Source organism: Typha angustifolia, chromosome 13 (genome assembly GCF_048772165.1).
Source record: "Typha angustifolia cultivar Huaian chromosome 13, ASM4877216v1, whole genome shotgun sequence".
In the NCBI taxonomy this organism is placed as follows: domain Eukaryota; kingdom Viridiplantae; phylum Streptophyta; class Magnoliopsida; order Poales; family Typhaceae; genus Typha; species Typha angustifolia.
In genome coordinates, this window is record NC_133251.1 from 15,925,488 (window position 1) to 15,951,747 (window position 26,260).

The 26,260-nt window shown below is 39.2% G+C and overlaps 5 protein-coding genes across 10 annotated transcripts; 2 read left to right on the top strand and 3 right to left on the bottom strand.

Moving 5' to 3' along the window:
- The first annotated feature begins 866 nt into the window (after positions 1–866).
- On the top strand, positions 867–5,077 carry LOC140774885 (uncharacterized). Of its 6 annotated transcripts, none has more exons than XM_073118061.1 (5): positions 867–1,171; positions 1,246–1,317; positions 2,057–3,076; positions 3,650–3,724; positions 4,491–5,077. In XM_073118061.1, the coding sequence occupies exons 3-5, from the start codon at positions 2,156–2,158 to the stop codon at positions 4,602–4,604; spliced, it is 1,110 nt and encodes a 369-aa protein (XP_072974162.1). In that variant the 5' UTR covers positions 867–1,171; positions 1,246–1,317; positions 2,057–2,155; the 3' UTR covers positions 4,605–5,077. The 6 variants fall into 6 exon arrangements, with proteins under 6 accessions (XP_072974162.1, XP_072974163.1, XP_072974161.1 ...); XM_073118063.1 differs by having other exon boundaries at positions 1,098–1,144; XM_073118062.1 differs by having other exon boundaries at positions 1,246–3,076.
- Positions 5,078–5,375: 298 nt separating this feature from the next.
- LOC140774888 (NAC domain-containing protein 48-like) lies at positions 5,376–7,302 on the bottom strand. The gene is made up of 3 exons (XM_073118066.1): positions 7,047–7,302; positions 6,652–6,926; positions 5,376–6,028 (listed from the first exon to the last, which is right to left on the bottom strand). The coding sequence occupies exons 1-3, from the start codon at positions 7,285–7,287 to the stop codon at positions 5,570–5,572; spliced, it is 975 nt and encodes a 324-aa protein (XP_072974167.1). The 5' UTR covers positions 7,288–7,302; the 3' UTR covers positions 5,376–5,569.
- A 3,235-nt stretch (positions 7,303–10,537) lies between these two features.
- On the bottom strand, positions 10,538–11,092 carry LOC140773282 (zinc-finger homeodomain protein 5-like). The gene has a single exon (XM_073115758.1). It carries the CDS (start codon positions 11,090–11,092, stop codon positions 10,538–10,540), a length of 555 nt encoding a protein of 184 aa, XP_072971859.1.
- Positions 11,093–18,225: 7,133 nt separating this feature from the next.
- Positions 18,226–23,670, top strand: LOC140772944 (tubulin-folding cofactor B). Its single transcript, XM_073115208.1, has 8 exons — positions 18,226–18,425; positions 18,506–18,657; positions 19,298–19,416; positions 20,041–20,102; positions 20,443–20,484; positions 21,287–21,420; positions 22,849–22,918; positions 23,121–23,670. The coding sequence occupies exons 1-8, from the start codon at positions 18,324–18,326 to the stop codon at positions 23,166–23,168; spliced, it is 729 nt and encodes a 242-aa protein (XP_072971309.1). The 5' UTR covers positions 18,226–18,323; the 3' UTR covers positions 23,169–23,670.
- Positions 23,671–23,882: 212 nt separating this feature from the next.
- LOC140774264 (uncharacterized) lies at positions 23,883–25,172 on the bottom strand. Its single transcript, XM_073117187.1, has 3 exons — positions 24,555–25,172; positions 24,338–24,456; positions 23,883–24,222 (listed from the first exon to the last, which is right to left on the bottom strand). Exons 1-3 carry the CDS (start codon positions 24,948–24,950, stop codon positions 24,075–24,077), a joined length of 663 nt encoding a protein of 220 aa, XP_072973288.1. The 5' UTR covers positions 24,951–25,172; the 3' UTR covers positions 23,883–24,074.
- Between the last annotated feature and the right edge of the window lie 1,088 nt (positions 25,173–26,260).

Genomic DNA, 26,260 nt, shown 5'->3' on the forward strand with positions numbered 1-26,260 from the left:
TTTGTCCCTTGCAGTGGACTAGGATAACATATAGACCGCCACGAAGGAGGATATCACCGCCGCGGATAACATGGGAACCGCGACAGGGGACTAGTTTTTCATCTTGAAATGCCTAGAATACCCTTACTGGTTTACCGTTTTATATTCTTTTTTCTTACAAAATAAAAAGGCTTCGTTGTTTTGTACAACTGTACCCCCAACCGACATTAAATAAATATATATATATATATATATATTATAGAGAAATTATTTAGAAGACACTAATAACTCTCTCTCTCACTCTATCTGTGAACTAGTTTTAAACCAGAAGGATATGAATGTAATATTTCCTAGTGTCGGTGGGCAGTGAGAAATCCACGACGTCGACGGGCCATGTGCGTGAACCACCGACATCATTCAAGCTCGAATTTTTTTAAAAAAAAATTAAGAAAATTAAAAAATACGCCAATTATTATTCAACCCAAATCTCACCAACAAATTAAAATTTGGTAATCGCGCGACGAGGAGGAGGAGGGATTGGGGGCTCGGGTGTGCGGAAGTAGTATAAAAAGTAGGTGAGTTTAATATTTATCCCTTCTTCTATGTCTATCCATCCGGATCTGATCCTAAGACCATAGTCTTTATACAGCTGTCGCACTTTTTCCATTAGTCCACACTCCACAGTCAGCAAGAACTTCCACTCTACTGCTGAGTGATTAATTACCTAATTCTTGCTTATAGCTAACAAATTTGATTTAGAGCAACAAGCATTTAGCCTCCTCCTCCTCCTTCCATTTGGGGTGGAATATTTTGATATTTAACTACGAATTATAAATTGGCAACTATTACCATTCATTTTGATGAGCTTTGCTTGGTGCGAATGAAAGTTGAGTCAAAATATAGCAAGTAAATAATGTAATCTCCTGGGACCTCAATAATTATACATGTAGTTAGATGGATACACCATACGGTAGAGCTAAGATTAGATACCTTCCTTCTTCCGTGAATTGCACGTGACATACGCTTGGCATTATTCTGCTTCCCTCGTTCCTTGTGTTCTTTCTTTAATTCTTTCTCGCTGTCTCTTCAGGTTGTTAAACTTTCGACAGAGCAAGGGAGGCGATTCAACCGACCCAAATTTTTTTTTTTTGAACGGTTCGAGAAGGTTTCTGCTCAATCTTTGATTGCCAACGTGAGTTGGAGACCCAACAATACTCTACTTCATCTAGTTTTGGTTGCTAATGAGAAGAAGTTTATTTCTGTTAGGATACATTTGAGGAGTTTTACCTGTTGGGCCATAATTGCAGTTGCTTTTTCAGAAAAGTTTGGATAAAACTGGTATGCTTGTCAAAAATATTCATGTGATCATTTGGGTGTGTCTTATGTTTGTTGTAAAGGTCGGAATTGCTGTAAGGCTGTCGGCTTTATGATTGTCGACCAGCTTGGTGCTTTGCACATGATCTGTTTGATAGTTGTCCCTGAAAGCTGCTTAATTTTTAAATCTATTGGTTTATGTAGATGGACTGTCTTCAGTTTAGGATGAATGAGTTGAATGGTCTGTTGGTATTATGATGAAACATTGATCTTGTGAATCTTTTTTTTTTTTAATTTGCTTTGGTTTAATGAAATTTAAGCAATGTGTCGTTTCGCCATGGTGTTAAAGATCAGAAAACTTCATAGTTCTATGCAATGGGTTGCATCCCGTATTACGTGGCTTCAAACTTCATTTTGAAATGAATATGCTGATCAAAGAACTCCTATAGTTGCAGATTCCATCTCGCCGACTTATAGTAGCAGTTATCTTATTAAGTGCCATGCTGGGTTATTCAGATTCTGTAGATTTCTTAATATTTTGCCATCATTAGTTTAACAGTTCTCTTGCTGTTTGGTTAATATATATAATATTAGAATCAAACAAGGTAAAGTTGGTTTGTGATGCCTTTTGGGATTTAAAGCAGTTCTTGGATCAGGGTATTGAGTTTTCTCTTGTAGCCAGCAGAATCCATGATTTTCCTTTGTTATCTTTAAGGTTAGGTTCCACAAAATCCTAACAATCATACCTTTTCATTGCATGTAGGAATGTTCATTGTATTCTGCTTCATGTGATTGTGCTCTAGGTTTGGCCATCTGTTTGGAGTATGCTTGATATGTTCTCTTGATTTTGGGAATATAATTGATGTACCCCATGGGGCTCAAGGAAGAAAATAGTCAATTAGATGGTAGCGAGATCAATGGCATGAATTCACTTGCTTTTGTGGACAATCAGAATTCAAGTGCCTCCCGAATATCAGAATGTAGTACTGATGAGGATGCTGGCCTTCTGCTTTGCCGAGTGTGCCACTGTGCAGAATCTGATAGAAGGGGTGATGCTGCATTAGGCTTCTTAGATATAATGCCACCATCACAAGATTTTTCGCACATTAAAGAAGATGGAAATTCAAGTGATAAATTCTGCAGGAAGCGTGCTGAAAAGGATGATATGATATCCAGGGATTCTCAGAGGGTTTCTGGATCTGTTGAGCTTGTAAGCTCTAAAGGTGAGATATTTCTATGTAATACTGATGTGGAATCAGGCTCCTCCCAGTGTGAAGATGCACTTATCGATTTAGGATGTTCTTGCAAGAACGATCTTGCTCTTGCACATTATGCTTGTGTACTGAAGTGGTTTATAAGCCATGGATCCACTATTTGCGAGATTTGTGGAACTCTTGCAAAGAACATAAGACTTGAAGATTTCAGAAAGGTCATGACTTCTTTGAAGAATTATGAAGCACTAAGGGAAAGGACTGCTGCTGGGGAAGTTACTTATCTGTGTTTGGAGGCAAATTCAGGTGTTAATCTAGATGCCATAGCCGGAATCCAAAGGGAAAGGCTTAGTGAGATATCATTATGGTTTAATCCTCATAATTATTCTGCAATGGTTTCACAGGGAATGGCTGAACAGTTGATAAATAGCCCAAACAATAACCCAGCAGATAGTGTTGTTGCTTCAGAGAGACTAACGAATAAATGGGCTTTGGAAGGGACTGGATTTCTCATTGCTACGGGCTTGGTTACTATAACTCTTGCATGGTTAGTTGCCCCACATGTTGGGAAGGTACGTCTCACGTCATGCTGGTTTTTGATGTTCACAAGGCTGGTTGATTCTGGAAACTTCAATTTGTCAGTGTTTCTTCTGCAGAATAATGATATATCATTTTCTATATCGTTTATGTGTAACTTACCCTCTACAGCAATTATATGTAGCAAAGCATTATATAAAAATGTATTATCTAATGCAATTCTAATGTACTATATATTTATATAATTATCCGTCATCTTGTCATATACATATAAATGGACCATGCATAGATATCCAACAAGAATCATCCTGTTCACAGTACTCAAACTGGAACTTCATGGTGCTGGATATGATACAGATCTTGATCTCCCCTCGTGCTTATGCATATGATTTACCTTCGGGTTTATGCTGCCTATATGTCTAGTAAGGCTGGTCTATTATAGTTCGACTAAAGTAAGTTTGCCAAGGACATTTACAAAAAGTTGCCAATTTGTACTTGCTGCATATTCTGGTAATGAGCATTTTGTTTGTGAAAATGCATTTGCTGCCTCTTTTGTTTGCGGAATATCTTTTGGAAGTATATGTAACAAACTTCTGACTGATGTGCAGAAAACTGCTATAATTGGTCTTCATATGCTTCTTGGAGGTTTATGTGCAGTAACGATTGTCATCTTCCTTAGACATGTAAGTATATTTGCACCTCCTCATCCTTGTTTACAACAACTTTTCTTTTTATATTCACTAAACATCATGGCATTCAACTCTGCCTGTCTGCCTCTAGTGTTATATCTGACAAGCAGCATATTCAAAGCAACAAAGTGAAGCTCCGGATTTAAATGGAATTATCTTTTAGAAATTACTTAGTCAAGTAGGAAGCATGTTAGAAAACAATGATTACAAGATTTGGTTTCTTAAGTGCTTGTTTTCTTGTTTTTTTTTTTTCATTTTGAACAAGAGTCTTAGCATGACAGTAACCAATCTGACTCTTAAACTGGGCACTGCGCCGTTGACCAAAAAGTTGCTTAACAGATGAACCTAGATCACATCAGATGTCCATGAAATATTTAAAGGACATTTCATTATGCGGAAATGGTGGTTCAACCATCACAATAGGTAATGTCTACGGAAAACCAGTTGTTCTCTAATTTAGTATCTACTGATGTTCTAGGCATAAGTCATTGCTTTGACCACAATTTATCCTCCTATCTCTGGTGTGGGTGTTAATTGGTTCAGAATCTTTCAAAGGCAAAGATTGTCTCTGATGCCTGGTTTTTTATGATTAATCTACCTATGTTCTAGGCGTAAGTCATTGCTTGACCACAGTTAATTATTGATATAGAATCTTTCAAAGAAAAAGATTGTCTCCAATGCCTGGTTGTTTTATGCTTAACCATTTCATCCTTTTGTTGACTGCAATTTTAAGACCAGGCATTATCCTCATTAATGACAGGTTGTGCCTAAAATCAACTATGGGCCTGCACAACATTGGGCAATCTTGTTCATATTCTGGTTTCTTGTCTTTGGAGTTTGGGCATCACGGACCCATAGTACCCGCTCGGTATGATCTCAGCACTCAGTAATGCTCCAGGAAATATGTGTTCCCTTTCACATCATCCATCTGTTGCAAACCTTGAAGATGCCAGACAACTGTGCTGCAGCAACATATTTCCATCTGAGATCCTTTGATTGAATACTCTTCTGTGGTTCCTTATGCTGGTCGAAAGTTTACATCTGAGGACACCCATCTTTCTACTATCCTCCTGCGATAAATTTGATCCTTCCAATGGAGAAACTATCAGACTATTGGAACTTCAAACAGTGTGATGAGCCAGGTTGGATTGATGAGTCCCCACATGTAGTTCTTTCTATCTACTTCAGAACTTCAAGTAGTAAGATGTACAGCATTTGAGACTAGAAACTGAATGATTTTACTTCACATATTTTTCCATTGTGAATCAAGTCTCTATAATCTCCTTCTCTGTAGAGATGTTCTTTCCCCATATTTTATGACAGTTCCTAGATTCTCTTTTTCTTTGATGACGAAGTGACGTCGATTAAAAATATAAAAAAAACTTATTTTAAGCTCTCTCCATGGAATGATGTCATTAGCATGTCTTATCTTTCTCTCTTTTGTTTAGAGTCAAAGTAGTAATCCTTGAGATAATTAAGTATCTTATAGATCAATGATCCCATCTTGTTTTGTATTATTCTTTCTCTTATTCTCTTTCTTGTTGGTGATGAAACATCCTCTTATCAATTATCTTAACGGCACTTATATCAATTAATAATAAACCACAAAAATGCACAAAATTTCTTCAAGAATGCTACACCTTACTACCCTTCTTAACTAACCAATATCTATATACATATGCAAGCACTTATATACACAATCATCTGAATCCAACGGCCCAAAGAAGCCTTGACACTTTTGATCCACTTCCTTGGTGGCCGAGTCACCTGAGTCAACCCACCTACTAAAGCCGACCCGGTTTTTTTTCTTTTTTCTTTTTTCTTTTAATTTAAATTTTCTTAGAAGGGCTTCCCCCAGTACATGAGGATATCCTGCAGGAGTAAGTCCCTAAACCCGGGTTCAGTGGTCGAACCGGCCGGTTCAACCTGGGGCAAGATTGGACCGGTACTAATGGTATTATTAATTGGCTCCTCAAAAGCTCTTTCCCACTCCTTCCATCTTGGCTGGCTTTGGACCTCCCTTTCGCACGTAAACTCCGGTGATCGGACTTGCTCCGAGCAGCTTGAGTCCGTGTGCAATCTAGGTATCGACTCTGACGGCGGATCGAAGTAAGCTAGCTCCGCAAATGGTGGCAACTGGGATCCTTCCTTATGCGCCGGTATCATCGGCTTCTGCTCCAGGGACGGCGAACATGACCTACTGATATTTGTTGAACTGGCCGGTTTCCGGTCGGAGTGCGTCGCCTTCTCTAATCCGCCTTTCTTATTGTAGATTCGACACAACACCCAATCATCGAGCTGCAAACCAAACCAAGGATGATTAGTTACCGCTGTTGCAATTACGACCGACACAGTTATTAGAACAATAATTTAGTTACGAGTTGTTTATAATTGTAACATGCAGATAAGTCGTACCAAAGGTGTCAAGTTATATATCATCAGCTCCAATAATTGAGAACCAGAAAAAAAAAAATAACTGGTGCGAGAAAGAAAGGATATATACAGTAGTAAATTACTTGTATAGAGTAGTTGTAGTCGACCTGTCAATAGTAATCCTTGCTATTTAAAATTAGTGCCAACTACCTAATTGAATTCTAATTTCTCCGGAAGTGTATTTCTCCATCACTCACGTCCTTTTCTTAGCTAGCTTTTAGAGATGGGATAAGTGAAAGAATTGATCGCATCCAGTGCTTTCACACCTAGAAAACGACTGGCCAATGGAACCAATTGGCAAGTTGCCTCGAAAGGCATTTGGCTAATCGCACTTATTTATGTGGGCCTAGGTATCCACTTGTTGGTCGCCAAGGGCATGATGTCTTCTAAGCACTGTACTTAATAACGCTACAACTCCTAATAAAAATAAAAATAATTATTTTTTGGAAAAAAAAAAGTAATTAATTCTGGGTCAGTTTGATACGTACCCTGAGATTGTTGTTCTTGCGAACGGATCGGTCTACGTTCGCCAGCCGATACTCGTGCATGATCCAGTTGGTCTTCTCCCCTTTGGGCGCCTTCCCGACGTAGAAAACCAAGGCCTTCTTGATCCCCACCGGCCTCGGCGAACCCACCGGCTTATCCGCCCCCGTTGCCTTCCAGTAACCCGACCCCGCCGCCCGGTTGGGTCTCGACCCGTTCGGGTACTTCCGATCCCTCGGTGAGAAAAAGTACCACTCCTTCTCGCCGTGCACCGCCATCCCTAGATTAATTAAGGTAGCACATCAAAATTATATCACGGTACCAGGGAAAGATAGTTGACACCGTTTGATCAAGATCGGACGGCTATTGGAGGGCAGTACAAGGGGGAGAATTGGTGTACCGGGGAGTTGCCATGGGTCGTACTTGTAGAGATCGATCTCGGCTACGATGGGCACGGCTATGGGTAGTGCAGCACATTTGCGGCATAGGTAGTGCATCACGAGCTCCTCGTCCGTTGGATGGAACCGGAACCCAGGAGGTAACTGGAGATCAGAGCCGTTCATCTCGTGTATCTCCTGATCTAACGATCTCTTCCTTGGAGAGAGAAGCTTGAAACTTGGAACCGGAGAGAAGCCCGCCATTTATAGAGCTAGAGAAAGGGGGGGGGGGGACACGTGCGGAGCACGCGAGGAGCTTCGAGGGCGTGCGGTATCACGTACGTTGACCTCCACGTGTCGTCCACCGGATGGCGGTTCAGTCGGGATTCTGTCACTGCTTACGCCCGCTTTTTTGGACGGACGCCCACGTCGGAAGCCACTTGGCGATGTGGGCCCCGCTTTTGGCGGCTCAAACGGCCCGGTAATGGTATGTTCCGTTTTGGGAAAGAGGAGGCCGCTCGTTCAGTGGTCGCGCCGGCTGGCCGCTGGCAGCGCGACACGTGGTGGATAGGCACGAATTTTGAGGAGTACCCAGCCGTTATAAGGCGGTGGATAAGGGGGAATGGAAGGAGAGGTATTAAACGGCATAAAGTGTGTTCTATGTTTGCGGAACTATTTTTGGGGATAAGTATGCATAAGATTCCAAATTAGGATGGGCGTGTATTTATCCACGTACGTACGTCACCTTGGTTGCCAATAATTGCATCTTCCCCGGTACAATTTTGCAAAAAATATTTTCTTGTCACCTGAGATTATATTAATATGATCATCAAGTTGCAAACTTATACTAATTATATTGATACTTTTCTCTTCTCTCATTGGGCAGGCAAATGCAATCCGAGGGAAAGAAAGATGATTAGCTTGCAATTATTTGCATACCCACCTACCCCCTTCCTTGTTAAGTGGATCACATCAATCATTAATTGGGGGGAATAGCTATTTTATTGCCATTGGCAATCAACTTTTAATTCTTTTATATAAAACACTACGAAAACGATAGCATTACTGGCTAAACAACGGATGTTTATGCTAAAAACTAGACTTATGCTGATCTGAATCATACCACTAACTTGGATTCCAACTTGGTTAGTTCTTTAATCCTTGGATTTGATTGATTGGCTATTGCTTAATGTATAAGTAGGCCAAGTTGTTGCTTTTGTCAACGTAATGAGATGAGCATATACAAGTGCACCCGTCATCTCTTATCATTGAAGAGACTAGAGTCTTATTATTTATTATTACATCAACTTGTAACATTTTTGAGACAAATTTGCCATTCAGCTTTGCATACGAGTTGGAGAATTTGCTCTCTGCCGGTCTTTCCAAACCCTAGCTAGCATACCGTCTCTATGCTTTTTTCCTCCTTTTTCTTCTGTTATTTGTGTTGCACTGCCCAGTGTCATCTTAGCCCCCCCCTTTTTTTTTGTCTTTCTTTCTTCTCTCTATTCACTATGGCTAGAGAAGAATGCGGCATTTCCTATCTCCATTCTCTCTGATTTCCAATGCCATCACGAGGGACAACCCTTCTTGCCTCTAATGAAGCACAAGGTCTAGGCTCTCAACTTCACTCGCCCTCTTTTTGCTGAGGCATAAGTTTTCTTCCCTCTCCCTTTCTCTCCATTCTTCTCCAGTGCCATCACGAGGGAGGACCCCCCTAATCTTTGGCAAAGCATGGGGTCTAGTTGTCTAGGCTCTTATCGTCACTCATTTTACCCATTTATCACTTGGAGATAATTATGGAAGGCCAAAGCTGTGAGAGATAGAGCTTCTCCCTGTTATGATCCTTAGCTCAACCAGCGAGTCTTCTTTAGTTCGCTAGGGTAGGCTATGCAACAAGGAGTGAGAGGAGACTTTTTGTACTCTCTCTCTCTCTCTCTCTCCTTTGAAACATGTTTCTAAAGAGATGAGAATGTCTTTCTTCCCCCACTCCTTCGGCATCGGCGAGCCATTAGTAGTGGATGTATCATATTCATGTCTAATTTTTCTTTCTTCTCCTTTATTTTATTGTTTTAAATTTAGTGATATTTGATTTCCAAGCAACAAAATTACATATTGACTCAAGACTCCCTACGTACGTCTACAAATCTGCTAATATTGTTCTTTATTAATATTTCCTAGGTGCCCTTGGTCCTAATGTATTGTTCTATTTGAGGTTCTGTTTAATGTAGCTGAGTGTGGAATCAAAAAATAGCCGCTCTATCTCTCTTATTTGTGCATCAAGACTCTTATTGTAATCATTTAAATGCTAATGAAATTTACTGATCTCTCCTGAATAAAATGAGCAGCGTAGACATGGTTTAGTTCTACTACTCTCTTAGAGACATTACAATTTACAAACAATTAACTTATTTACCGAATCATTCTTTCTGATCACCAACAGAAATTCAACCAAAAGCTAAATTCCAAAACTGCAACGATAAAAAAAGAGTTCTAATTAGTTAATCCTAACAGAATGAATAAAAAAAGATTAAAATACTGTATGCCCTAAGATAAGATGACATATGGCCATTAATTAGGAGCTAAACCTCTGGTATGTAAAAGAGTTACCTATGATAAGACGATATATGATAAACAGAATTGTTTTGTTACCACCGTTTTTATTAGATTACAAACATATTTTTCCCATACTTGTTAATTGTCTCTATTTTTTTCTGCACTTTCCTTACAAATATACATGAAAACATGGAGCTAATTTGCAAAATATGCTTTTAAGTAGGTCGGTCAAAATAATCAAGCCAGCTCGAGTTCAGCTTGATCAAGCTTGGCTCGAAAGTGAACCAAATTCAAGCTTGTTCTCTAGAATAGACTAAGAACTACTTTCGAGCTAAGCTTGACCATAAATCGACTCGATCAAGTTCTATTAGTTTATGTTTTTATAATATCTTTATTTTTATAGTTGAATAACATTTTATTTCAAACTTGATGAGGCTCCATTTAGGCTTGAATTAATTTTAGCTTAAAATTATTTATTGATTAATCTATTTAGATTCGAGCTCGACTCAAGCTCAAAATTAGCTCGAATTGGATGATGTTGACCAAAACTCGGCTCGATCAATCTCGGGTCCACTGCACCCCCATACTTGTTAAGGGAAGATATTCTACGATAAAAACAAAAACGAGGTTGTCATACGAGAAAAAACGGAAATTCATAAAAAAGAACAACTGTCTTAGCAGTCCAGCCAGTCATGAGAGGACTCCAAGTAGACCTTTTAAGAAGAAGAAGCAGCCTTACATTCATAACTTGCTGAAAAATACCAATACAGATATATGGGATACATTGATATCTTCCAACACATAATAAAAGGCAGGCAACAATGCAACATAATATATATTATATATAACTTCATCACTACATAAGTTAGTACTTAGTAGTATGAAGTGCTACTACTCCAGAAGGTGGTGACGGTGGCGGTGGTGGTGGCGGCGGTGGTGATGGTGGTGGTGGTGGATGAATCTACTCGGGAGGCGGTGCGCTGGCAGACGCACTGAAGGAGGCAGCGGCGGCAAACCTGGCCTTGTTGTTATGCATCCAAACCTTAAACATGTTCCTCGGCACGCCAATCTCCCTACACATCCTCTGCAGCGCCGCCTCGTTCTCGCGCCGCATCTGCCACCCGACACTCTCGGCGAAAGCCCTCATCCTCTCCTTCTGCTCCTCTGTGTACCTCGCCCTAGTCCTCGGCGCGCGCCCGACCTCCATCTGATCGACCGCAACGTACCTGTTAGGCGGCGGAGCCTGCTGCTGCGCCTGCTGCTGCTGCGCGGCCCTCCGAGCCAAAGAGACATAGTTCGGAAATGCTGGCAATGCAAGCAATGCCACGGTAGGCGGCAGGCGGAAGGGCGGCCCAGTCGTCGGGCGGTGGAAGCTACGGTGGCAGCCGCATGCCGAGCAGAGGAGCCCGTCGGCCCCTCCACCGGCCAAGAACTGCGCGCAGCCATCTTTCGCCTGACCACCGATGGCTGCTGCGTGGTTCCTGAGGCACTCGCCGTAGTTCTCTCGCCCATTCATTGCCATCTCTCTCTATCTCGCTCGCACTCTCCCTCTCTATCTCGCTCAGTATTGAAGGTGTGAGAAGATGGGTGCATCTTGTCCTCTATTTATAGCCAGTAGGAGAGGAGAGCGTTACGAAAGTAAGTTTGGTAGTGTACGGGTTCAGGTTTCCCGGTTTGCTGATTAGTGTATCTGCGTAGTTGTAATGGGTGTATCTTTTAATGATATGCAGATATATGTAGTAAGATACAGTAGAGATTTGTTGGATTATCAAAACCACTTTCCATCGCCCACCATTTTGGGGTCTAATACTGCCGAATGAGATGTTACTCGCGAGCGTTATGAAGGGGGGAGGGGTTGGCAGACGAAGGAAAGTTGATACGTGGATACATGCATGGATACTGCGGATAAACTCGTCTTGTGTATTTGGTTGTCTACGGTTTCATTTGCAGGAAAGTTTTCTGCAGCGCTGCGTTAAGAACGAGGGGATAAGATTAACTTAATTAGTTGGTTATGAAGGACAAAGGAAAAGGATAATGAGTAGGAATAATTCAGCACCTAAGCAACTTTGGGTCGATAATCTTTATGGTCAAGGGTGTTGAATTATTTTGGTTTAATCACACTAACACCTTGACCTAATATATATCACTTATGAAGTAGAGGGGAAAAAAAAGCAACAATCAAACCTACTAAACTATCTGGATGCTAAAAAAAAATGTTACATGGAAAATAATAAAGGAAACAAAATGGATCTCGAGTGTGCAATTTCCGATCTGGTAAATACTTCAAAATGAATAATTCATCACAAAAAAAAAGGATCAAATACCTATTTGCGGAAATACCTAGCTGATGATAAATTGAGATGACTTTCTTGTGACCTGCCTGAAAGCATAGTATTTAATCGTTTAACTCCATCCGACGATGGCCTCCTTCTCCCACCTCTCTCTTCTCCTTATTGTCCTTGTCGTCGGAAAAGGGAATCTCTAACTATGAGGCGAAGGTAATAGCAAAATTGACACTGTTATGAATCGTGAAGGCACAAAATAGAGGTTGAAGTGCTAGACGAAGAAGCCAGAGAACGGAGAAGAAAGAGGACGCCTCAAGGAAAATTGCCCTTTTCTTATCAAGTGCGGAAGAAGGATAATAACGCAAAACGCTTCACGCATGACTATTTATATTAAGAAAAGGAAACGGTAGTCTCATAAAAAGTTACTTTGGATAAGCGAGCACGTCTTTCGATGTATATCGATTTGGGAGAATTGTTAGATATACATCAATACATTAATTGTAAGAGGTCGTAAAATTTGAATATTAAAATTGTCGGATGCGTGCAATCAATGTGTTAACTTATTTAGCAATGCATTCGGACAACAATGGGTACGAGATTAGCCAACTCCTTCTCCTAACCCCTTTTGGTATGTTTGAATAGTTTAGAGGATCCGATTTTTATTTTTATTTTTATTTTATCTAACAAATATTAGGTCATACATAGTTTGGAGTGTAATTAGCCATGATATTTTTTCATAATTGCAACTAAAAACTTTTAAATATTATAAATACTACTACATTCTTCAAAGTATTATAATTACCATATAAATCATTGTGTTCTTTTTAAAATGTCATTTAGTTCTAATTTAATATTAAACATAATTTTAATCCAAAAAAAGAGACTATTTTAATTATATTTAAATTATTAAAAACATTTCAAAAAGCATTCAATATTATACCCAATACAATAGTACAATGAAATGTGCATTTTATACGAGATTAAAATTATTGAGAAATATTTTATACTCCAAATTTAAAAAAGTAGAGGTATTTAGTCATTTATCTGTATTTATTCACTTTAATAATAATTTGTTAGACATATTCTATTAAGCATTAATCATAATGACATTTTTAAAAAAATTATATAATTTTTACAGTAATTTTGATATTCAGCCTCAATCCTTGGGGTATGGCAAGTTCTAACTAGGGCAGCTACGAACCTAAGGCTGGATGCCAAGTTCTTGTCGACAATGGTTGGACAACCAAGGCGGCCGCTACTACTTGTTTATCAACAGTCCCATGGTGCAAACAACCTCGAGTAATGCACATGGATCTCTTTAAAGAAGACCCGGTGGTGGTCAAACTCTCAATGAACGTAGATGGCCATCGGAGTAACTCTTTTGAGAGAAGAGGGGTCAAACTTAACATATAATATTTTTTCACTCCATGTGGTGCTGCCTCCGTTGCTGACCCTTAAATCTGGTGGCCACATTCAAAGGAAGAACCTGTCACTTCCTCAATCTATTTCTTTCCTTGTAGGCGCCGCATCAGAGCTGTTGGAAAGGGTGGCAGTTGTGGTGATGTTTACCTGCGGCACCAAGGGTATGCACTTTTTGTTGGAAGCTTTCCTAGAATTGGTTGACAATGAAGTGCTATATCCAAACTTTGCAAACTAGCTTGGAGAAGAGTTATGCGTTGTGTGGCCTTTTAGGCGAGACATGTGACCACCTTTTTTCACATGTAGGTTCAGTCTCGAGGTATGGCATCGCCTATGTGGAAGCTTACATGTGATTAGGCTATTTGTGGCCTCAGATTGGCTTACCTATGCATGGCATAGGGAATCGAGCCATGCAATGCAGACGAAGTGTAACGCCCCCGCCCGGCACGGACACGTGCACGCCCACGCGCCCACACGGCACGCGCGACGCACGCGACAGGTCAGGCGGGGCCCGTCACGCACAGATACACTCCTGTGCACATACAATCATGACATCATCAAAAACACCTGCTAACATATCCATGATCACATAATCCATCACCAAATAAATCATACTCTTAACCAAATAAACCTGTTAACATATGAATATCAAAATACACAATAATACACACTAGACCGCTACATAATCTGGCAGGACCCACACAGGCCACAACAAACCATCAAGATACAACTAAACAACTGATACAAGAGTACACTATGATTCGACCTGTATTATATAAATCATCGTCTAATACAAAAGAGTACAAATATCAAATACTGGTACAACTCAATTTCTATATAAACTATCATCTACGCCATCTCGCATCTATAGCTCACCTCATCATCACTCTAAAATATCTTCTCAAGTCGCTATCACGTACCACATATCTGAGGGGTTAAAAAAGAAATAAAGAGAGTCATGAGCAAAAGGCTCAGTGAATAGACCTTACCTCGAATCAGTGAAGCCAAACAGAGAGTAAATCATGTACTGGATAATATGAATCAGAAAGAGTATCATGTCATGAATGAGTATATGAATGTATCCTCAATAATATATAAATGAAAAGAAGATAACATGTCATAACTGATAAAAGTATATAATCCTCGACCATGAGTAAACAACTCTCCATGTCATCTATCATCATAACTCTCTCTCAAATATGACACATGATGCATGCCGATCATGACTATGCTATGATATCAAATGCAACCATATATGATGCATATTGACCACTCGATAATCAGGTAATCAGATGATAATGAAATTATATGCATTTCTCAACATCTCAATCATCAATGTCATCTCTATATGTCATCATCATACTAGACCACTGTGCACAGTCAACACCCGGTACCCGGTCTCAACATCATGCCCGAAGGCTCAGAGCATACTCTGCCATCCGCAAGGAGTATCTCAAATATAACCATACCCTGCCATCCGCTAGGGTATCAACATCCATCCAGACCAGGCACCCTTCTAGCTGATAGAAATCTCATGAGGATAACTCGCCACATATGCCCTGGCGAACGGCATGTGTCCGAATGTCTGCTGCGCACACAGACTAACGACCTCGGACGTAAGGCCAACAGGATCGCGACCATGTCGAGCGATCAATCATCCACCAAGCGCGTCCTAACCCTCGCGCCCACTCGGGTATCCTCACGCTTTCTATCAACTATCCTATCAATCACATTTCATGCTTTCCTTCTAAATGATAGATCATATGCATATATCCAGTACAATAACAAGTCAATGCATAACCGGAATTTAGGTGGAATAGGAATCAAGAGCAAAATGATGTAATGTAAACTCCAACCATGTATCTAACACATGCATACTCATGCTAATCTACCACATGCATACTCATGGTAGAAATCATCCCGACATAAAACCATAACAGCATAATCATCTCTAATCATCTCTATATATCACTAATGTACTCATATCCCAGATCAGTCTAATCAAATGCATGATAAAATATGCTTGACTGAAATCATCTCTATATAAAGTCATATAATCATGCTGGAAGCCAAAATTATGCATGTACATAATATGTAATATATCCTAATTTGAGAAAGGGATCTAGGGGATAAGACTACTCACAGTCTGATCAGAAGATACAAACCACGCATCTCTCACGTCCGTCAGGTAACCGAGTGACACTCATCGCTAGCAAGGTCCACGGGGTCTCAAATAAGGGGTTCGGGATCTGAAAATATTTAAGTAACATAAAGTTAGTTGTTTATCCCATTATAATCCGTTCGAGTAAAATATGATGATTTATTAGATTTTAGAATTTCTACTTAATTTTATAATTGGCTAGATTTTTATTATAAATAAAATATAAATATAGATAAAGCCTAATTATAATTAAATTATATCTTGATTAATTGGGGATTATGTAGTCATTATCTTATTTGTTACAAACTAATAATGTATAACAAATTAATAGAATTACTAAAAATGTAGATCATAAGAATATTAGAATATAAATCTAATAATTATAATTTACAAATCTATCTATTAATCTAATAGATATGTAAATAAATAAATAAATATAAGTATTACATATATTTATACCTAATTAATCATTAATGATAAAAATTATCATTAATAAAATTATATTGAAGGATATATAATATTATTAACATAGTTCATGTCTAAATAATCTATTTACATTAATTAAGAAGAAAAATACCTAAATAAATAACCTAAATAAACTAATTAATTAATAAATTAAACACATCTGCCATCAGTGCTGGGCTCGGCCCAGCACTGTCTGCTACAGTGCTGGGCCGAGCCCAACACTGTGCAGAAAGAAAGAGAAGGAGCTGAGGAAGAAGGAGAAAAAGAAAGAAAGAAAGAAAGAAAGAAAGAAGAAGAAGAAGAAGAGGAAGAAGAAGAAGAAGAAGAAGAAGAAGAAGAACAGAAGAGAAAGAGAAGAAAGAGGGGAGGTGAGGGAGGCGGTTGCGGACCCGGGCCGGCGGGGAGGGCACCGGCCGCTGCTGGCCAGCCAGCGGCCGGCCTCTCGCCGGTGGCTCGGCTCCGACAAGCCCACCCTCGGGCAAGAGAGAGAGAGAGAGAGAGAGAGAGAGTGAGAGAGGAGCTCACCGACGCTCGTGGAGGTGGCGACGGCGACGACCGGCCTCGGCGAGAGAGAGAGAGAGAGAGATATAGAGAGAGAGCCTCGAGAGAGAGAGAGAGAGATAGAGAGAGATTTAAAGAGAGAGAGAGGGAAGGCGGTGGAGGAGGAGTAGTGGCGGCGCCGGGGCCCGCCGGGGCCCACCGCGGCCAGCTGGCCGCAGCCAGTTGGCTACGGCAGCGGCTGCAGGCGCGTGGCGCCCCACCAAGCTGCATGAGCAGCTGGCATGGGCACGAGGCCGGCCACAGTGTGGCCGGTCGCGTCGTGCCCATGAATTTTTTTTTTTTTTTTTTTGGATTGGGTTGTTACACGAAGGGTATTATAGCTTCAACATTGTGGCATGTGTGGAAGCAACGTAACGTGACTGCCTTCGGGGAGGCTCCAGCGAGCTCGAGGACATTAGTGTTGTGGGCTCACGAATATGAAGGGGTTGTCAACAAACCCGCCATAGTCAGTGTAAGGAAGGGTGCTAAGTAGGTGGCGCTGAGTAAAAGATGGGTAAAGATTAGATGTGATCATCGAGTGGGTTGGGCCAGGTTCGAGCTGGGCTAGAATATTCTAGCCCGTTATCACCCACTAGCCCATTAGATATTGAGCTTGGGTTGGGTATAATAAGTCTAACATAATGTGTTAAATATAAAAAAAATATTATATTATATATATAGCTCTCCATTTCAAAAAAAAAGAAAAAAGAAGAAGAAGAATAAGAATGTAAAGCTAACTATGGTTTGTGTGGTATACATCAAGAAATAGTCAGCCACCTGTTTTTTAGTTGTCGGTTCAGCCTGGGATGTTGTATGGAGCTTGGGTGGTGATTAGGGGTTCCTCAATTATAGGTGAGAGAGGACTGGCTTATGACTAGGTGGCATACAGAGGTTTAGATGAACCAAAAGTTCTAAGTATATATTTCAGCTACGATTGGCAAATCTAGAAACAGTTTAATGCGATTTTTGGCCCAGGGGGATCTATCATCCAAGTGTGGCAATCCGCAAAGCTATTTAGATGGCTAAGGACTATGCTAAAATAACCATTAACAAAATCATCACTAGCGCTATGAAGAATGTTAAGTGGAAAGCTCCAAAAGAAGGATGACTAAATCTTAATATTGATAGCAGTTATATGCCCGACCCTTATCGAGGGTGTTGGGTTGATTATGGAGTGTATGATGTGGGAACTTTACCCTAATGTCTCTACTTTGTTTGCAGAATTTTGAGCCATTTGTTTGGGGGTTTCGCATAGCAAGTAGAGACTCTTGATTAATTTTAAAAATATATTCTTTAGAGGCAGCTCAAACTCTTCGCAAGGTAGCAAATGCCTATGGTGGCTAAGAAATATGGTGGTTGAATGCCTAAATCAACTTAGCAAGCTTCAAGCTTTTTTAATTGTTTATATACTTGGGGATGTTAATAGAGTTGCTGACTCAGCTGCAAATCGTGCCGGAGAATCCTCCTCACTTGTGCTCTTGGGTCCGGACTCTTTCTCCCATATCTTTGTGCTCTAATTTTGTTCGATTCTTCTAGCCAGGTAACTGAACAGAATGAAGCCCCCTAAATATAGCTTACTATTTCAAATTAATAAAAACAAGAATGTAGTGTTAATTATGATATTTTGAAAATTTTCGGCGGCAATGATGTAAAAATCCCATTAACCTTTTATTCGTCGGGCCGTGATACTGAGCAAATTCGGCTTAGGTTAGGTTGGCTTGGTCCGCCTACAAATTTAAATAATTTGGAGGGGCTTTTTGAAAAGTCGATTCTCTTCTACTTCGGATGTAGGAATTTAGTACACGGGCGTGTGTCGACCTATATTGGCCATCTTCCTCTCGCCGATCCCGATCTCGTGCGTTATTGGAAATCCGGCAATGGCGTCACTTCTCCAGCTGCCCTCCGATGACTCCGTCCTCCTTATCGTCACTCATTCCAATGTCAAGAGCTTCTCCCCTGAGGTCCGCTTCTCTCTCCAGGTAAGCTTACCACCCTTCTCTCTCTCTCATCTCTCTTCTTTCTATTCCTTCTTTGTTTAACACCAAGTTGGCGTCCATAGATGAGCGTGGAGGCCGTGAAGGAGAAGCTTTGGAAGAAGTGCGGCACCTCCGTCGACTCCATGCGCCTCGAGCTCTACGATGACGCCGGATCCAAGGTCTGCGATTTAAATGAGAGTATCAGGCCGCTTGGATTCTACTCTCCTCTGGATGGGTTGGTTCGCGTCGCCTTGGTTTCTTGATTACGGTCTTGCTTACCATATGTTCGACGAATATCCTCTAAGGAATTTTGTTGGTTTTCTTAGATGGGTGGGTTTAATTGGGTTTAGGGCATTCTGGGGATGTCGAATAGAGATGCAACGTATTGAATTGAGTTATTCTACTTGTTCAATAGGGAAATTTGAGAATGATAGCTTATTGACTGATTGGAATCTTGTGGATAGTTATAATTTGGCTATAGCAGCAACAAAGTTTGGAGATTTAGGGGAAGCGTCAATAATTGAAGCTGAAAAACCATGCTGGCTAATTCAGGATTAAGTAATTTAGGACCCTTAATCAGAAGTGGAAAATAGCATAGAGCTGGCATATCTATTGTGATTAGTCGTCTCGTGAAAATATATAGAAATGAGAAGTAGCTTCAAGTAATTGCCGTCTCATTCCAGCCCGAAATTAACTTTTTGATTATATGTCAACCAGTCAATCTAATGCTGCTTTATTGTGCCAAATTATTTTAAAAGATCCTGAGACTTTATTTTAAATATTAAAGTGGGTAGTACATTTTCATGCATTTTATCGTTACACAACGTGGTGTTTCTCTGTTTCTCCATTTAATTTGATTTCCTGATAATCTGAAGGTATCGGCTACATATTATAGATCTGGACCCTTCCTCAGTAACCTCTGGTGGCTGGTTGGAAGACACTTCACTTGTTGAGAAGTACACAATTTCTGAGGAAGCATACAATAAACTTGGTAGTAAGTTCCTTAATTATCTTTACTGTATCTATGACAAAAGATGCAGATCATGTAATTTTTGTTGGCTTGCTTGGAAATATGTGTTGTGTTGTCTGCTACATAATTATGCATATACAAGTTTCTCACACATTTACATGCCATCCTTGAAGACCCACTGTCTTCTGGCAATGAATAATAGTACATTATTTTTACGACATGTAAACAAAATTTTATTTTATTTCATGTGAAAACAAATTTACAATAATGCAATGTACCCTTGTCATGGTGGGATTGCTTAATAATTTGTTGAGCATACCATAGGAAGTGCAACATAGAAAAGTAGTGTTGGCATATGTTTAGTAGGAAGCTATAACTGAATCATTTCACATGAGTTTTTCAAACTCAACTATAAGACCAACAGAAGATTAATGCAAAATGTCTCAATGGTCTGTTCATCTGATCTGAACATGTCAATAAGATTAGCCCCATGAAAAAACAAGTTGAAGTGCCTAGTGGATGTTCTGGTTCTGGATAATTTTCTCTCTGTAAACCTTAATATGGCGAGGCAAACTTCTTTTGTATATTGAATCTTTTGTAAATTTTTTGTCATTACTAACATGGTGCAGCTTCGTTTTGTTTTATCAGCAAATTTTCGCAAATTCAAGGAAACAATGGTCTCTCAAAATCCTACGGGCAATGATAGAAAAGTAAGTCTTGCCGGTCTAGAGATGATACTAATAGTACTGTCCCATATGAACTTTTGCTAAAGTACTTGTATGAGTTATCCTCTGTGCATCTTCAGTTGGCTTCATTGTAACAATTAAAACTCATCTTATTTCACTCTTGATCTTCTATAGTACATATCAAGATGGGAGGTTGGAGAGGTGACACTTAACTCCTCTCTTTCTTTCCCATTTCATTTCCTTTGTATGCTTCTACACATGTCTATAGTTGGCAAAAGTTCTTTTGTCTTGTTCTCTCAAATGTATTTAATGAAATTTCTTATGGAGCATAACCTTGTCAACTTGTTGCTTTTTGGTCCTGCAGCTGCCAGATGACTACATGGAAGACATGTGTGCCAATATCAAGGTTAGCAAATACCTTTTCTCAGGCTGCACAACAATAGGTTGAAACATAAACACAAATCCACCTATCCATCTTCATGGCTGTCCAGCCGCTTTAGGCTGTGATGGTTTCCTGTGCACATGCTGAGTTTGTTCTTAGGAAAAGTTACCTTGACCATAAGCAATTGCGAATAGGTATTTGGAGAAGTTACGTTTTTAGATTAGCCAAAAGTTGTGGTATATGAGTGTAGATCACATTTATGGTTTGTACCAACCAACATAATTGTATATTGTATCCCTCAGAATGTTCTGTGCACCACATTATCTAACTCGAAAATGGTGTTGAAAAAGTCTCTGATTGGATGTCTCTATCTATATGATTCTGAGTTCGGATTCTTCTGACGTTTCAGTACCAAGAGTGCTAAAGTTGGGTAATCTGGCTTTATTTTATTGTTGAAAGTGACTGGTTATGCAGAGAAACATGTGTTGCATTATTGAGTCACTGGAAACATCTATCTTATTTGGAATCGTACATAAAAAATGGTTATAAAGACTTGCTTTTCTTTTCGTACTTTAATGGCTAAGGGCGATGTTAGGGGCTTTTTTTCTGGATCACAGTTTTCAATCTGTGAGTCTGAAAGATGACGCCAAGAACAGAACTTTGTGCTTAAATTTCTATGCTCCCACATGATCTTCTCTTAAGCTCTGTCTTATGTGTGAAATCTTACGTGAATGAAACTTTGAATATGTGTAAGTAAGAATTTTATGCTTTTGGTTGAATTTGTTTGCTTTAATTATTTTTCTTTTAAACTTTTTAAATGACATAGGTGGGAGATAGATGTGAAGTGGAACCTGGTGCAAAGAGGGGAGGTGTGAAGTTTGTTGGTAGAGCTGAGGCTTTAGGGCCTGGATTTTGGGTTGGTATACAATATGATGAACCCCTGGGAAAGCACGATGGCATGTAAGTGGATATATATACATATATTTTCTACTTCATCGAAGCATTATCTATTTCATTTTATGTTTATCTGATTTTGGAATCTCAGAATTCTGAGACACTGTTCTACCATTAACGTTTTGTTGGTTACAAACTATTTGAAGCTATAGATAATTATTCTGTGATATTTAACTGATAATTTTTCACAAATATCTGGATAGGTGCTGTGTTATACACGCACCTACTTTGTTCTTTGGATTGAATCATTGTACATTCACCATACCCATTCACACTAAGGAACAAGTTCTTAACGTGAATATATTAGCATTTGGAAATTTTGTTATCTATCACACATAATTATGTTATATGCTATAGCTTCGTGTAGACATATGCTGCCCCTAGTTTATTTTTTATCATTAAAAAATCTGAAGGGTAGATATGGGTTGTTGTAGACATGCTGCCACTAGTTTCTTTTTGTGTTTAATCATTCAAAAATCTGAAAAGTAGATATAAGTTGTACAAAGGGCCAATTCTATCTAGATACAAAGATACTTAGATTTTACTAAATTTTAGCCTAACATATATAGCCACATAATCTATGCTTCAAGTCATGTATAATTCAGAGCTATTATTTCGAATTAAATATTATCGAGATATCATTTAAAATTGTCGTAGTGCCAAACTATTCTTTTAAGTTACGATATCACTGAACCATTAATCGAGCTGAACCATTGAGTCATAATTAGTTTAGGTTGAAATTGGCCCTACGACCTCATTAATTATAGGGAAGGTACTTACTAACTTTACAATAGTTGATTTATATATGCCGCCACTAGTTAAATATACTGTTCACACTCGGAGAGAAAAGAGGAATGATTTCAAAACAGCTTCTATATATATATTTCATTGATGTTATATCATTTGTATTTAAGGGTGTAAACGAGCCGAGCTTGAGCAAAATGAGCTCAATTCGGCTCGGCTAGAAAATATTTAATATAGGCTCAGCTCGATAACAATATCTAGCTAGCTCGGTTTTTAAAATTTTTATTCTATATTTATTTTTTAGATATAATAATATAATCTTTTGAGGGTAGAGTATAAAGATGATTTTCAACTCTTCATTTTCTGATGATGCGGGACTAAATATCATCCAACCAATTTAAAATTAATTTTTTATATGTAAATTTAGGATTTGAACCCACATTATTTTATTTGAGATTAAAATGCATTACCAACTTTGCTTTAGTATTTCCAGCTGGAAAACTCAGCTCGGCTTGTATTGTCTGTTTCATTTGGTGCATTTTAATAAAATATATGAATACTGCTGCTGGAAGTATTCATAAGATGTGCTTAAATATTTACATGAAAATTAATTAAAAAATATTTTTACATGAAAGGACAGTTCACCTTTTTACTGTTAATATTAAAATTACATTCTGTTGTATTTCGTAGGGTGAAGGGCATGCGTTTTTTTGATTGCCCTCCGGGACATGGTGCTGTTGTCAGGCCTGACAAAGTCAAGGTATTACTGCATGCTAATGCCAAATTTCTTCTTCGTGTTGCAATTAATTATTTAAGAGTGGTATATTACAAGTCCATAAATAATAGTTTATTTTCCGGTACTCTCGATTTTTGTGAGATGATATAGCCAACGTTGTCTCTTTCTATGTCCTATGTTTGACTACTAGCTTGGATTTGATTGCTAACAGTCATTTCATTCATAGGTTGGGGACTTTCCTGAGAGAGATCCATTTGAAGAGGAAGAGATATAACCAACTCTGGTGGTGTTCAATACACCTGGGTCTCTGCTTCCTTTTGCTGATAGCACTTGAAGTTTCCTTGTACTTCCCTGTCCCAATTTGACTTAAAACTTTATTATATACATCAGATTGTGCAAATTAAATTATCAATCTGCTCCTCCACTCAGAAGAACTGTGTTGCAGTATCAAATTTTTGTTTTCCTTCTCAGAGACTAGTTATAGAAGAGTTGAATCAATGTTCTTTAGAAGTATATGCAATTGCAGTAAGTTTGCATCAGTTATAGAAACTGCATTTCAGTTTCAATATAGGAATAATCTGAATTGCCCTTATTTGGTCTTGTATTGGCTTTGTGGATGATAACATTTTCGTAACACCATTATCTACTGCTTTGTAACTCGATAGGAGCTATTCTACTTACATTATAGACTGGAGCTGATGGCTTCTCCTGCACAGAGTGATCAGTAACTTGTACGCATTTTATTACGATCTATAAACAGAATTCTAGCAATATTCTTTGTAGGCAGTGATGTATGTGGAGGTATTCTTCTGATCATATTTAAGCTTTGGAAGCAAACCTCACTGACAAAGAGGGTGTTCTAATTGTAAAATTTAAGATGTAATCGTTATGTTTCCCTGACTACAACTCTTTCATCTGTTATTGTTTGTAAACAACGATCTGAATTCAGGATTAGAAATGCAGTAAAAGAGTAACCAAGATAGCGGATAATGAGCTAGGATAAAAATTAAAATGAGACAATACGAAGTACACAAGCAGTGGATGATTGATGATTGTTCAACAGTACTCTTACAATGGTCAGATCAAGTCTTTGCTTTACACGAGAGAGAGAGAGAGGAGAGAGAGAGAGAGGGGGAGAGAGAAGACATTTTTTTGTTAGAGATTACTTGCAGAGAGACTACTAAGCCAAGAGCCAAAAGTTTTTTTGCCATCGAGTGCTGACCAAGTAACCACCCATCCCCATGCTCTGCTTCCTCACTGCCAGCGTCAAACACTCAGCTCTGTTGATGCACTGCTCCACAAATTCCTCACTGCTGCTCCGAAATAAGCTAATATACAAATCCCAAGACAAATGCTGATGAGTATCATTTCGATTTGCAACCTTCTCTTAGATCTAATCTATCAAATGCATGCTAACAGGATGGGAGATCTGAGTGAACTTACCAACAGAATGGTGATGGCTTGCTCTGCCTCAGTACCAGCACAGAGGCCTCTAACTTCTTCACTTGGGTGAGGACTGTGGAGAGCTTGGGCCCTTGGATCACAAGTGCTTCTACCTCCACCTAAACATCAAACAGATCTTTAACCAAATAGAGCAGCAAAGTTCATCAAACTACATTCAAACTAAGTATAAAGGGCTAGAAACGAAGCTAAGCATTACCTCAGGCTTGCAGGCCTTACAAAGAGAGCCAAGAGAGTTTGCAAGGTTAGGAGCATCTTCCCCTCCTCTTGGGTGGAGGTGAGGCAGGACATGGAGAAGGGTGAGGAGATCACCCTTATTGGCTACATGGGTCAAGGCCCACATCATGGCATGCTTTGCCCCACTGCTCTGGTCTATCACAACCATCACCCTCTTCTTGGCCACCATCCCATAACTCTCCTCCATTTTGCTCCACCCTCCACAACCACCGCCATTTCCACTGCAGTTCTTCTTCTTCCCCCACCTCTTTGAACCCCCTGCGGACTTGGAGTAGTAGGCGTAGTCCCACATCTCCCTACCACCTCCATTGACACTTAGCTGCCTCAGAAAGGACTCACCATGCCCCCCGCTCCCCATCTTCTCAAACTTTTCCCTCTCCTAACCTATCAAGATATGTTATAAGAGAGAGAGAACGAGAAAGAGAGCGAAAGTAGCTAGTGGTAGTGAGATGAGGCCGCTTCTTGATGTTGTTGCTTTATGGAGGACAGAGGAAAAGGGAAATTTATTTTTCCAAAGCAAATACAAGTGAGAAAAAGTGGAGTCACGGGAAGGGGAGAAAGATTGCCCTTTTGTTTTTAGATCTTTTATTTTACAGTAAGGCTAACATATAGGTTGTGTTCTGAGAGAGAGAGAGAGAGAGAGAGAGAGAAGAATCTTGGGTTATTAGTTTAACCCTTGTGGGTGGGCTTCTTTCAAAAAGTAAAAAAGAAAAAAAGAAATAGAAGGGATGGATTAGTGTTTATACAGAGATTGATTTCTTTATCTGCCATTTCTGTGGTAAAGTATCCTAACTCAGGATCATGATGATTGGTGATGTAAGAGGTACAGAGAAGGGAGAGGGTGGTTGTCAGATGTCAATGATGCTGTTGATGTTCATGTGAAGATATACTTTGGGATCCATGCATGGATATGCGGGCCATGTTGCTGGATAAAAGCAAGCATCTTAGACCATCCAAATGGGTGATCTTGACGGAAATGATCTGGTGATATACCTGGCAAAATTGTGTTCTTTTTTCCATAATTAAGATAGATGGCCCACCTTTAGTTTTTAGTAGTTGTGTTTTTAATTCACGGTTTTGATCCCCCCCTCGTGCCTGTTTACATTGAGATTCACATTTGATAAATTTTACATTAGAATGATATAATCATGATTTAATTTTATTATATCTTTCTGTTAAAGATTCAATTCTTGTGATTTATCTTTGAAGAGACTTAATTAAATCGTCTAACACATATATTAAAATAAAATTAATTTATTATAAGTTGCTATTGTCCTCACTTGATAGTTTAATTCTTAGTATATATATTTGTGTATGTCTATAAAGTTTGTGATAAGTCTGTCAGTAGGTTTTTTATTATTCTTGCTAAGCTTCCGATCTTAGTACGACTAATTAAAACTTAGATGGCTTAGCAGTTTTTATTTTAATAAAAAAAATTGATAATAAGATGAAGAATTAAATTCAGGAAAAAGAAAAAGAATAGAAAGGTTAGGAGCATCTTCCCCTTTATTCCATTTCGTGCAGGTAAAATATATGCGTGTAGATCTGCACTTCCTGTTCATTTCTTCGTACTACAAACAGAGAAGATATCGAATAAGAATATATATTCTTTTAAACTCATAGAATTAATCATAAACTTATCGGGATTTAATTTTTCTTTGTACTATA

Excerpts from the sequence above, each read along its gene's own strand:
- LOC140774264 (XM_073117187.1), bottom strand. The coding sequence starts at position 24,950 with ATGGGGAGCGGGGGGCATGGTGAGTCCTTTCTGAGGCAGCTAAGTGTC. Across the intron at positions 24,457-24,554 it reads GTAAGGCCTGCAAGCCTGAG|GTGGAGGTAGAAGCACTTGT; the intron begins GTAATGCTTAGC and ends TTTGATGTTTAG. Across the intron at positions 24,223-24,337 it reads AAGCCATCACCATTCTGTTG|CTTATTTCGGAGCAGCAGTG; the intron begins GTAAGTTCACTC and ends TTTGTATATTAG.
- LOC140774888 (XM_073118066.1), bottom strand. The coding sequence starts at position 7,287 with ATGGCGGGCTTCTCTCCGGTTCCAAGTTTCAAGCTTCTCTCTCCAAGG. Across the intron at positions 6,927-7,046 it reads CGACCCATGGCAACTCCCCG|GGATGGCGGTGCACGGCGAG; the intron begins GTACACCAATTC and ends TAATTAATCTAG. Across the intron at positions 6,029-6,651 it reads GCAAGAACAACAATCTCAGG|CTCGATGATTGGGTGTTGTG; the intron begins GTACGTATCAAA and ends TTTGGTTTGCAG.
- LOC140772944 (XM_073115208.1), top strand. The coding sequence starts at position 18,324 with ATGGCGTCACTTCTCCAGCTGCCCTCCGATGACTCCGTCCTCCTTATC. Across the intron at positions 20,103-20,442 it reads CTACGGGCAATGATAGAAAA|CTGCCAGATGACTACATGGA; the intron begins GTAAGTCTTGCC and ends TTGGTCCTGCAG. Across the intron at positions 20,485-21,286 it reads ACATGTGTGCCAATATCAAG|GTGGGAGATAGATGTGAAGT; the intron begins GTTAGCAAATAC and ends TAAATGACATAG.
- LOC140773282 (XM_073115758.1), bottom strand. The coding sequence starts at position 11,092 with ATGAATGGGCGAGAGAACTACGGCGAGTGCCTCAGGAACCACGCAGCA.
- LOC140774885 (XM_073118062.1), top strand. The coding sequence starts at position 2,156 with ATGTACCCCATGGGGCTCAAGGAAGAAAATAGTCAATTAGATGGTAGC. Across the intron at positions 3,077-3,649 it reads TTGCCCCACATGTTGGGAAG|AAAACTGCTATAATTGGTCT; the intron begins GTACGTCTCACG and ends ACTGATGTGCAG. Across the intron at positions 3,725-4,490 it reads TTGTCATCTTCCTTAGACAT|GTTGTGCCTAAAATCAACTA; the intron begins GTAAGTATATTT and ends CATTAATGACAG.